Source organism: Centruroides sculpturatus, unplaced genomic scaffold (genome assembly GCF_000671375.1).
Source record: "Centruroides sculpturatus isolate CEXI.00-Female unplaced genomic scaffold, Cexi_2.0 scaffold282, whole genome shotgun sequence".
In the NCBI taxonomy this organism is placed as follows: Eukaryota; Metazoa; Arthropoda; class Arachnida; order Scorpiones; family Buthidae; genus Centruroides; species Centruroides sculpturatus.
In genome coordinates, this window is record NW_019384528.1 from 532,194 (window position 1) to 544,892 (window position 12,699).

General features: G+C 27.1%; 1 protein-coding gene across 3 annotated transcripts in view; it reads right to left on the reverse strand.

Annotated features, from left to right (window-relative positions):
* LOC111622937 (N-acetylneuraminate lyase-like) overlaps nt 1-12,699 on the reverse strand; it is a 42,770-nt gene that overhangs the window by 19,908 nt on the left and 10,163 nt on the right. For 2 of the 3 annotated variants that reach the window (XM_023365408.1, XM_023365406.1), the window contains exons 4-7: nt 7,736-7,806; nt 7,534-7,621; nt 7,340-7,397; nt 2,143-2,218 (exon numbers count right to left, since the gene is read on the reverse strand). In XM_023365408.1, the coding sequence (XP_023221176.1) occupies nt 2,143-2,218; nt 7,340-7,397; nt 7,534-7,621; nt 7,736-7,806 (293 nt within the window). Of the gene's footprint in view, nt 1-2,142; nt 2,219-7,339; nt 7,398-7,533; nt 7,622-7,735; nt 7,807-12,587; nt 12,644-12,699 lie in introns of all 3 variants that reach the window. The other variant, XM_023365407.1, reaches the window with a different exon arrangement.

Here is a 12,699-nt window from a genome sequence, read left to right on the forward strand (position 1 = left end):
TGGATTAGAGCGATAGAGGAAAGAGAAAGGGAAGAGCAAAGACGAGCGCTTAAAAAGAAGGATAGGCAAGGTCAGACCCTCAGATGTGCGAGGATTCTCCAACGATACAGACGTGTACGTGTGCTGATCTTTGTAATTATAAATTGTGAATACATGTGACTAATATTATTTTCTTTTTTATTTTGTGCATGTTACAAGTTATAAATAAATATAAACAAACAACACTAACTCGATAACATTAAATCTAAATACCAAAATGATTAATTTGCTGTGTTTTTGTTATTTATTACTCCTGTTTTTAGGTATTCGGCCGAATAGTGATTAAATATTTGGTATTCGGCCGAATAGTGAAAAATAGGCCGAATACCGAATAGTAACCGAATATTCGTTACATCACTAGTAAAAATGGCTAAAAAGTGCACAAAATATGTACAGAAATACGGTATTACAGCACCACCTGTATTGGACGACCACCTGTCTAAAAGACCATTTTTTGAAGGAACCGTGGGTGGTCACCATAGACAGGTTTTACTACACATCGACCCCCCATAACACTGTTGATAATTCCATTTTATATGAATTCCATGTTGTATGAGGCACTTAGATTTTACAAATACATGTGCAGGGCTGTGAACGGCTCACGTATTTGTAAAATTTAAATGCCTCGTACAACATGGAATTGATATAAAATGGAATTATCAACAGTGTTATGGGGGGGTCGACTGTACTTCACTTCTTCAGATTTTTCATTTATAATTAACTTAGTAACAACTCAATTATTAAACAAAGGTTTAATATTTCACCAAACTGGCTTATTAGCTATTAATTTATCAGACTATTCTAATGATTAATTATTATTTAGATTGATTATATCACCATTTAATGATACATAAGATGATCAAATAATTTAGAATAATTTATATTAATTTAGATAAATAATAATTAATAATTTAGAAAAATAAGTGCTATATAAAATTCCAACCTACAATCTTTAATCAATATATGAAAATACTGTCAATTACATTATCTAAATATTCCATTCTAGAATTTTTTGGAGAGATTTTAATTTTAGGTAAGTACATAATCTAAATCAAATAAATAGCTAATATACTTCATTTCTTCAGATGCTACAAATTAAAGTTTTATTTAAATAATAATAATAAATATGTTCATATTTATTATTATTTAAATAAAAACCTCACTTTTAATAAATGATATTTTTAATAAACATTTTAATATTTCAAAATAGCAACTTCAAGAAAACAACAAACAAACCCATGTTTATCATTTTCCTGATAACATTCCCAATAGATAACATCTTTCAAATGTTGAGAAATGTTTAAAAATAACATTTTTTAAATTCTAATTTAAACTATTATTTATTTAGTTTATTTAAAATATAAACCAAAAGTAAAATTTTGTTTTACCTTGCTAAAATTTAAAGTTATATTAATTAATTGTTATTATACATTATTTTATTTTATTTTTAAATAGAATAAAAATAAATGCTTACTGCTCCTCAAACAATTCCTAGTAATTTATTGACCTCAAATAAATTAACTGATCTCTCAAGAGACACTAGTTTTCATACTGGAAATTCCTGATCTAGATGATTTGTTGACTCTTAAAGTAAAATTTTGTTTGCTCATTCTAAAAAAGTTTGGTTTTTCCTTAAATGTGTATGCATCATTTTTCTTAAGATTTAAAACTTTAATTCTCTCTTTAAAATACAATGTTTTCTTCAATAACATTTTTATTTATTTTTCAACAAATATAAAAATAAGTGTATCAAGGTTAAATTTAGAAAATAAATGTTTATTGTATGTATACTATTGGTAGGTAGTTGCATATACCAATAAATCAGTAAGAAATTCATATTGATCATCATTATAATAAAACTAAAATTTTTATGGAACAATTGGAATGTATAAATATTTCTATAATTTAAATTCAATTTCAGTCATTTTAATTACATTATTATTTAAAAATTAACAAAAACAAAATTACAAAATTATTATCAATACATTGTCAAATAAAAAAACTAAACTGAATAACATAAAGGTCATGACCTTTATGAATATTATTCCGTTTAGTTTTCATATGTGATTATATATAATCAAGTTTAAAAAAGAACTAACCAACCTTCAGTTTGTGGTTTATAATACAATGGTGGTAAAGATGCTATTGCTGTAGCACCAATCTTTTCTGCATGCCTTGCCTTAAAGGAAATAATATTATGTAAAGAAACATATAATTTATTCAAATAAAAAAAAAATGCTATTGACTTCAAGGTAATAATTAGGACCAATTTTACATTAATAATAATAAAAAGCATACCATAATATGCAAGTGAAAAATTTAAATAAATACTAACAACATATACATTATAAAGCTAAAAAATTTCATATTCAACAAATTTACTGTATACAGCAAAATTCTTAATTAAGAAAAAAATTTTCTGAATAATCTATATTTTTTGGCAAGGATAAAATTTACTAATAATGAAATTTAATTATATTTTCATAACTGAAATATCAATAATGTTTGTTAAATAATATTTGCATTCACACACTTTTTAATTCATAATAATCAATATCTCAATTAAGTATCTCAAATATGATACTCCAAAACACATTTTTAATATATTTGTTATTCTAGTTTTATTCAGAATCATCATAAAACTTGTATCATATACGATAAGCATAAGCAAAATGTCTAAGTTGTAGAGAATGTAAAAATTTCTCATGAGAACTTTTCATTTCTTATAGGCTATTTTCATTGTATTTAGTTATATTAATTTGCTTGATTTTTTTCTGAAGAATAATCTGGAATTTATTGAATGCAATTCACACTGCAATTTTCAATTCTGAGATTAAAATCAAATCATTTGTCTACAAAAGAGTATTACCAATAAACATCTCCAATGTTTTTGCTTGCTGATAATTCTGCTGTCTTCATAAATTTAATCTATATATTATGAACAACAGAGAAAAAAGCTTGAATCTGATTTAACTGACATTTTTCAAATTTTCCACTTCTCTCTACACTGGTCACTCAAATTGTTTTCAATCTACATTGCTATATAATTTAATTTATATAAACTTTTTTAATGTAAGTTAAACTAGGATAATAGCCTGTAGTCATAAATGACAACAATATTTTTGCATCATTCACATTTACCAGTCATGTAGTTTGGCATATTATCTTGGTTAATTATATTAATTACACTTATCTTTTTTCATAACAACATAAGGGTAAAAACAAAAGTCTTTCCCTGGCCAATTATTTCTAAAATTAATAAGGCAATCAATGTAGACGTTTTGCTAATGCATACTATGTCATGCATGCACTAAATGAATAAATTTCCATTCCTAGCCCTTCTATTGGAGAAGACTGTTGTAATTTCAAAGTTATATCACACAAAAAATACAAACTACTATTTTTATGTACATTCTGAAATATCAAGTAAAATCTCAAATATGACAAGAAAATCCTTCATTGCACAACACACAAGGAGCTCCTGTGCATCACTTCATAACACAAATACAATGCAGGAATTGTTGAAAATGTGGTTAGGCTTAGGTTAGCAGTGATATGGTTATTAGGTTAGTGCTGTTTTATTTAACAATGTGTGGTATTTCCTATTAAAATGGATAATTTACATATCCATATCACCATTATTAAGTGCTATCCTGCATTGCATTTGTGATATGCAGTAATGAACTACTACTCCCTTGTGTGTTTTGTAGTGATGCATTTACCTGTTATATTTGAGAGCCTGTTCTTAGATTCATTTGATATTTTCTGCAGAATGAAATATTCTACTTCTTTTGTTCTGCTGAAAAAGTTTGAAAATAAATGATTCTCCTAGTAACAAACAAAGAAACTAAAGCCACAGTTGCCCGAAATTAGAAGATCCTACAGAAGCGGAGAAAATAAATCCTTTGGATAAGAAAATAAATAAGAATGTGAATGACGACTTTGATATCATTCAAAATAACATTGGAAAATTGGATGGAGACAGCATTCTTGGAGAACAAGCACTCTACCCCAAAGAAAGAGCTCAATGAAGAAGATACCGGAGAAGATTGAAAAAACAGGGAAAGACAAAATGCACAAAAGGAAGCTTTCGAGACTCATGAAAGAATATTTAATAATTTAAAATTGTACATATTAATAATCAGTCCATTACAGATGGCCAGACATACAAGGGTTCACATGGATGAAAACTGAAAAACAAAGACTGACTGATTTATATGTAACTTTGTTGTCTTTCAGGGCTTTTATAATTAATTATAGTATTAATTAAAATCTTTTTCTTACATAAGTCAAATTGTTTATCACTTTTGAAACTATTTCCATATTTTCCATTCTAATTTCATTAGTCTATTAAAAATATACAAAATTTAAACATGAATATTTTAAATGTTTGTTATGTCTCCTATTGACTATCAAGAAATATCAAGAATTCAAACAGAATATAATAAATCATTTAGCAAATCAAGAATTTTGCATCTAAACTGTATAATAAGAACATTTTTAAGCAGAGTTCTTTAATAAATATTTTCTAAGATAAAAATATGTTTCTATCTTAGAAAATATTTCTTAAAGATTTGGGAAAATTTCTATGTTAAATTCAATTCTTCAATATAATCATAACTGAATGAAACTGTTTACAGTTAATATTTTTGATAAACCTACTCTTTAAAAAAAATTGCACAAATACCTAGGGGCAAAATTTTTTTAAATTAACTTTATATCTTAGAAATGCCGTATGATTATTTAAGTATTAAGTGAATCTAAAAATTTGTACATAAAACTGTACAGAATGATCAAATAGAATCACTGTAACAGAAATTCATAAATTTAAACTGTTTTAAAATTCAGGAAGTCAAAGTCAATCTATTTATATTTCAGATAATATACATATATAGTATGATTTACAGTTGCTTAAATACAGGTAGTTAATTTTTGACTAATTATTTTTTCGATTTTACTTATACATTAATATTGCTAATTATTTGCAAACATAATAAACTAATTACAAAATTAGTTTTTTTATTTAATAATGAAATTTCATTGAAAAATTCAATGTTTTTGAAATTATATAGGTATTGTATATTTTAAATTTTATGATCAAAAAGCTTCCATATAAATTTGATTTCTTAAACAATGGCTTGTTTTAACATGATTAAAACAAACACGCACATTAATTTAAAATAAACTCAACAAGCCATCCAGCAAAATAATATCCATAATGTAAGTCTAAAAAATTGTAAAAATGTTTTCAACTATACTGAGTAGTCATCATCAGGTATTCAATGGTCTAAAAATAGAACTAACATTCTAAATTTGAGAAGTTCCAACATTGAATATAGATTTGATGGAAGGATGCACATCTATGATATTAAATAACAATGATAAAATAACTATACAATTTCAAAAAATGCATTTGCACGTTGAATTCCTTAAAATCAATAAATTTATTTCTGCGGGCCCTATAAATTTCTAATTTTTGCAGTGCTTTAATTTATGTTTTATCATGTACTTGACGAATTAAGCATGTGTCATTAAATTGTACCTAGAGAAGTATTTATTGAGCCTACAGAAGAAGTACTGTATATCAATTAATTTTAAAGACTGCAGCACACTTGCAAATGCAGGGAAATCATTTTCTGAAGTCATATAGTTATTTCACCATCATTATTTGATGAAATAAATGCCTTCCAATCAAACCCACGTTCAATGCTGAAACTTCAAAATTAGGATATTGGTTCTATTTTTAGAAGACTGAGTACATGATGATGGCTACTCAGCATAATTGAATACATTTGTACATTTTTTAAACTTATATTATGGATATTATTTTGCGGAATTGCTTGGTGAGTTGAGTTTAATTTATATATATCCAGTGAGTAATCACATAATATATTAATTTTTTTACACTCTTCCCATCAACTGAATATTAAGAGGGAATTTCATTTATATCAAACTTCTTATAAAAATTGGTTTAAATTTGATCACATCCTAATGGAATGAGTGGATGTTATAAAATGTGGCCAGATTAATTTTCAGGATCCAACTTAGATTCAAATCCTCAGAGCAATTGATGAATATTTTTGACAATTAAATTCATATTTACAATTGAAAAAATCCAGCAACAAGTTGCTTAACTTTCCTGATTGTTGAGAAATTTTATTTAAAAAGTAACTTTGATATTATTAATCATATTAATAGTGTGTCATGCCATCTGTTATGAAATTTTAATGTAAAAATTTTTATTTTATTATATAAAATGTCAAAACAATAAATTTTGAAGGTAGAGATGAGTTTTATAAAAAAAAAATCTATGTATTGTTTCATGAAATATTTTTTAACAGTAAAATTTTTCATGAAAAACATTTGATTCTAAAAATTCTAGTTTCATCATTATCTAAAGGTATTAAAATTAAATACTTTTGAATATTTATAAAATAACAGCAGAAAAATAATATCTGCATATAAGTTACGTAAAACAATACTTATTATTATTTAATGCAGCACAATAACATATAAAAATAATAAACTGCACATTAAAGATTAATTGATTAAAGTAGTGCAGAAAAAAAATAAATAAAATTACATATATAAAGTAATTCTACTCTTCAATAGTTCTCTTTTTAATTATAATATTAATGCTAATTAAAATACTTACCCGTCTGATCTGAATGGAGTAAATGGTGCAGCTATTAAACCTTTGGCCGAATTGATCTGATCAAAAAATAATTAATTTTTATTATTTTTCTACACACATACAAATCCATTGTAATACTAGTAGTTACAAAATGCTGAGTTTTTAGAAATCAGAGACTTTTTATACTAGATCTTTTAAGGTATTTCATCTCATCTTCAGATTCTCACCACAATTCACCAATTATTTATTCAAATTGTATTTACAATGATCTGAAGAAAAGATGAAATATTTAAAAAAGCATCCAATACAGTGTAGAAATCTCTGGATTCATAAAAATTTAGCATTGCATTATTAATTGTATTAAGGTATAAATTTTTATTTTTATATATAGAGAAAATATATTTTTATTGAACATTTTTTATGTAGAGGTATCCCCTGTATAACATGGTTTCATTCTAACATAGTTCAAGAACATTCCCAGACAAAATGCCACAATTTTTAAGCACAAATCTTGTCATTCTATATTTTTTTCATTCAAGCAAGCATGCATGTTGTCTCATATTTGCCCATGGATTTTAAAATACTAAAAATTTCAATGTTATTTTATGCCTTTCTCCAAGGTTTCTTTAATNATTTAAAATTATTAAAAGATGCTTATATTCTTACCAATTCTTGAGAATCTCTAATATTACTTGTACCAATCTGAATAATGATAACATCAAATCTAGAATCGAAAACATAAAAGTCCAATTACATAATTACCTAAGTTTATAACTTTTCATTTCAGTTTTCATTATTCATATATTATTCTGAAAGCCAAAATTCACTTAGGCCTATTAGAAAACCCAAATATTACTTACACATCTTTACCAACTGCCACCCATTTTTCTGCAATTTGCTTGCGTTCAGATACTGTTAACGACACGCCCTCACCTGTTGTGCCATTGACTAAGAATAAAAAAAGTATTCTGTAAGTTATGAATGAATTTTTTTTTATTACATGATTAAGATATCATAGTTTAAAGAAAATAGTAATAGATAATGCAAATGCTTTTGACTTACCAAAAACACCTCGTACATTATTTTTTGTAAGAAATTCTACATAATGAGGAATCAACTCTAAGTTAACATTACTGAAAATTAAACAAAATGATTTATTAGAACTAGTATAAAATGGATAGTATATTCTAATTTGAAACACATGTTGAGAAATTAAAGATAATTTTGTGACACAAAATATATTTTTTCATTTACTTTAATCATTTATAGTTATATCAAAAACAAAATATTTATATGAATTTGATGTAAGACGTAAAAATTTTAGGAATATGTCTTTATTAAGTTGAACTTTTGCACATTCTAAAAATATTCTGTTTTTTTTTTTTCCATTAAAATATTTTCAAAAATTATGTTTAACAAAAGTGTCTGTTAAGGATTACTAAACTTGACATATATCTAAGACAAGTTTGTAAATGATTACAGTTGTGGTCTAATTGCATGCAAAGTAATGCTGCCAGACTGCCCCAGTATCCTAAGGCTCAATGTACTGCACTGTCTTCAGAATTTTCAGGATACCTGTTGTTTGAATATCTTCAAATGCAAATCATATATATCTATATGATGCAATCAAAGACATTATGCATAGCTGATGAAGTGTGAAAAAAGCTGCATCATCAAGAAAAGTAGGATAGCCATATACAGTGGGTGATCAGTTAACGAACATAATCCTTTCCAAGACTTTGTTCGCTATCCGAATTGTTCGTTAACCGATTATCGATTTACCATAGGTTTCTATGGAAATTTGATTAATTGGTTCTGGAGACCCCCCAAAATAAAAAAATATATACTTTCTTACTACCTTTATTTATATGTATTGATGATAATAAAAATACATACATACATAGTCTTGCGTTTTTATTAGTCGTGTTTTTTTTCTGTTTGAAAGGGTTAAAGAATCTGTCTAATGTCGATTGCTTTTCTCTCTTCTTCAGGATTTTTCGTAAGTAATTAATAGCATTGCAATTGCAGAAATCCCGAAGCCTTAACCTGGTTTGGATGCCATTCTAAGACCGTTGTTCTGACATCCTCCTAATTCTTCAAAGGATCTTTAATATAAGATATCGGCATTAATCCTCTTTTTCAGAAGAAAACATATCTCGCTGAGTTTCTTGGTGTTCTTCATTCAAGAGTTCTTGGCGTTCTTCTGTCGTCAGATCCGTTTCAGGTTCCATAATCAGCTCTTCGATATTCTTTATTTCTCAGATGTGATTTTTGTTACTCCTTTAGCTGCTTGAGTTTTCTTGATTATACAGTATGTTTCTGAAATAAGATTGAACTTCAGCCTACTGTAGACCTGTTTACGCCATACTGCCCAGCAACATTAGGCATCTTCTGCCCACTCTCTACCTTTGCTATTATACTCTCACCTTTCAAAAAGAAAAACAGACGCAAAACTTAACGAGTGCCTACCTGACAGTCTCACGAATACATAAAATAATTGTTTTGTCAGAAAAATAAAAGGCTGAAATTACAAGGAAGAGTTTCAAAGTTCGGAGGAATAATATCCGATCGGTATATATCGGCTTGAGCGTCGATGTCGACGTCTCCCACACTCCGAAAAGTTTCAAATTGTTGCCCGAAGACAAGGGAAGACCAATCAATATTCATTAATTTACATCACTTCTTCTTGTGTTTGTTCTGTGGGGTGTTCGTTATCCGATCATGTGTTCGTTGTCCGAACATAAAAATCTTTCGCGAAAGTGTTCGTTATCCGATTTGTTCGTTATGCGATCTGTTCGTTAACCGATCACCCACTGTATTACCAAACTGTCCACCATCTGGATTGTTCTGACCCAACTGTGAAGTGGTGTTGGAGGCAGTGAATAAATTGGGCATACATACACAGCAGGAAAACTCTGGATGTCCCAGTGTCTATCTGTGACTGTCTTGTCAGGAGACAAGTGCAACTTTGTCCAACATTCAGAGACAGGTAAAGTCTCACTACAGAACCTGTCTCTTCCTATACCACTGGCAGGTCACTAGCAAAGGCAAATTTGCATGTTCTATCTGATCTCCAGATTTGTTGCCCACAAGCAACAAATCTGGAGTGCCAGTGCCGGGCTGTGAGTGGCTCATCTTTTTAAGGATTCCTACAACGTGAAATTCTTATAAAGTGGAACGTATCTACTGCGTTATAGGGGACTGTATAGTATTTTAATTTGTGTATGATACAAAATACTTTTCCAATAGAGGATGCAGCTCTCTGATAGGTGATATGTGGCTCCTATCAAGAAAATGTTTCGCCACTCTTCATATAGTCTATTTATAAAATTTTCAACTAATTTGCCATGATTTGTTCTATAATGGTTGTATGTTATATCATAACTTCAATGTATACTAAATTCAATTAGAATTTTCAAGCTACAGTTATATTGTTTAAATAAGCAATATCTCTGTCTTGTGTAAATATTAATAACTATAAAGTTTCAATTCTTAGTTAATTGTATTGTAGAAAAATACATGAAAAATCAATTTTTCTTTCCTTTCTGACTTATGGAGGGTAGATAACTTATAATTCTAAAACATTACATCAATAATAAAATAAAAATTAAAGTTAAAAAAAAGGTAAAAGCAAATCAAATTTATAGAGAAAACACTGTATTAAATTGTTAAATCCCCTAAATGCATCCTGTTAAGTATATTAAATACTTGGATTGGATGTTACGCCAACAGTTGTGTTAATTCAATTAGAAACTTCAGACTAGGAGGCGTTAAAGAGAATTAAAAGGAATATTTTAATCTTGCAAGCACTTTCAACGTAAATATGTACGTTGTCCTCAGGCTATTCAAAATCGAAAAGGATNAAAAAAAAAAAAAAAAAAAAAAAAAAAAAAAAAAAAAAAAAAAAAAAAAAAAAAAAAAAAAAAAAAAAAAAAAAAAAAAAAATAAAAAAAAAAAAAAAAAAAAAAAAAAAAAAATGCTTGCAATATTCCTTTTAATTCTCTTTAATGCCTCCTAGTCTGAAGTTTCTAATTGAATTAACCCCTAAATGCATTTCGCCAAAAATATTAGGCTTCCTCAGTTCAATATCAGCCCTCCTCTACAGAGGGTTTTCTACAGTTTAAATTCCAACAATTTTCCATCATCTCATTTTTATTTCATTATTGATGTAATGTTTTAGAACTTATAAGTTATCTACCCTCCATAAGTCAGAAAGGAAAAAAAAAATTATTTTTTGTGTATTTTTCTACAGTACAATTAAGTAAGAATTGGATAATTAATCTGACTCCATTATTTTATTTTACTTTCTTGAAATTATTCCATTATTTTAGTTATTTTGAATATAAAGTTTCAGTTTAATATAAATTTTAGGTTCATTGAAAATCATTTAAAGACAATTTATTTCTTCTAGAATTAATAATTATAATTAGAAATTAATGAATATTTAACTAATATTTACACACAATGATGACACTGTCTATGATTTTAGTCAAATTACAATAATAATTCAACTAAATAACATTATATTTATAGCCTAAAAAATGGCAGTTGAATTTGAATTGTATTTTTAATCATAAATATCATATCAGTTTGAAGTTATGATATAAGTATTCAATAAAAAAATGTTTCTCTAATTTATCATATGTACAGTACCATACATTAAAATTTTTAAAAGTTTTCATTATAATTAAAGTTTAAATAAAATTTAACAAAGATATATTAATTGTGAAGGCTATTTCTTTTTCAACCTCCTATGGTCCATAAAACAAAGACAAGTGTAAATAACAAAATGAATTTATTACCAAAAGTTAGGTACAAACATGGTTACTATTCGACATAATCACCGTGAAGATAGAGGTATTTGTCTATCTGTAGATCAGCTTTTTCATCCCCTTTTCATAGAATGTTGCCGCCAATGACTCAAGATGGGCCCTAACGTTTTGCAGATTGTCATTAGCCTCAAACCTCTGCCTCCTAGCCACTTTTTCTGTTCAGAAAAGAGGTGGAAGTCACTCAGGGCTATACGCTGGGTGTTTAAAGGTGGTGAAGACTTCCACCCAGCTTGGAACTTTTTAATGTGTGAACACTTCCACCTGTTTCCTGAACTGAAAATGTGGCTAGGAGGGCAGAGGTTCAAGACTAATGACAATCTTCAAAACAATGTTGTTAAGGCCATCTCAAGTCACTGGCAGCAACATTCTACAAAGAGGGGATTTCAAAGCTTGTCCATAGATATGACAAATGTCTCAATCTTCATGGTGATTATGTCAAAAAGTAACCGTGTTTGTAAAAGTACCTAGCTTTTGGTAATAAATTCATTTTATTATTTACACTTGTCTTTGAATTATGGACCATCGGAGGTTGAAACAGAAACAGCCCTTGTATTTTTCAATATGTATAAAATTTCAATTTAATAATTTAAAAAAATTGAATTGTAATTATACTTTATATAAAAACCAGTTTGTTACTTTTATACCAATTGAAATTTTACTTAAATAATTTGCATCATCTGTTTGTGAAATTATATATAAAATAATAAAAAATAATGTCTCTTATAAAAAAAAAATCTATGTATTGTTTCATGAAATATTTTTTAACAGTAAAATTTTTCATGAAAAACATTTGATTCTAAAAATTCTAGTTTCATCATTATCTAAAGGTATTAAAATTAAATACTTTTGAATATTTATAAAATAACAGCAGAAAAATAATATCTGCATATAAGTTACGTAAAACAATACTTATTATTATTTAATGCAGCACAATAACATATAAAAATAATAAACTGCACATTAAAGATTAATTGATTAAAGTAGTGCAGAAAAAAAATAAATAAAATTACATATATAAAGTAATTCTACTCTTCAATAGTTCTCTTTTTAATTATAATATTAATGCTAATTAAAATACTTACCCGTCTGATCTGAATGGAGTAAATGGTGCAGCTATTAAACCTTTGGCCGAATTGATCTGATCAAAAAATAATTAATTTTTATTATTTTTCTACACACATACAAATCCATTGT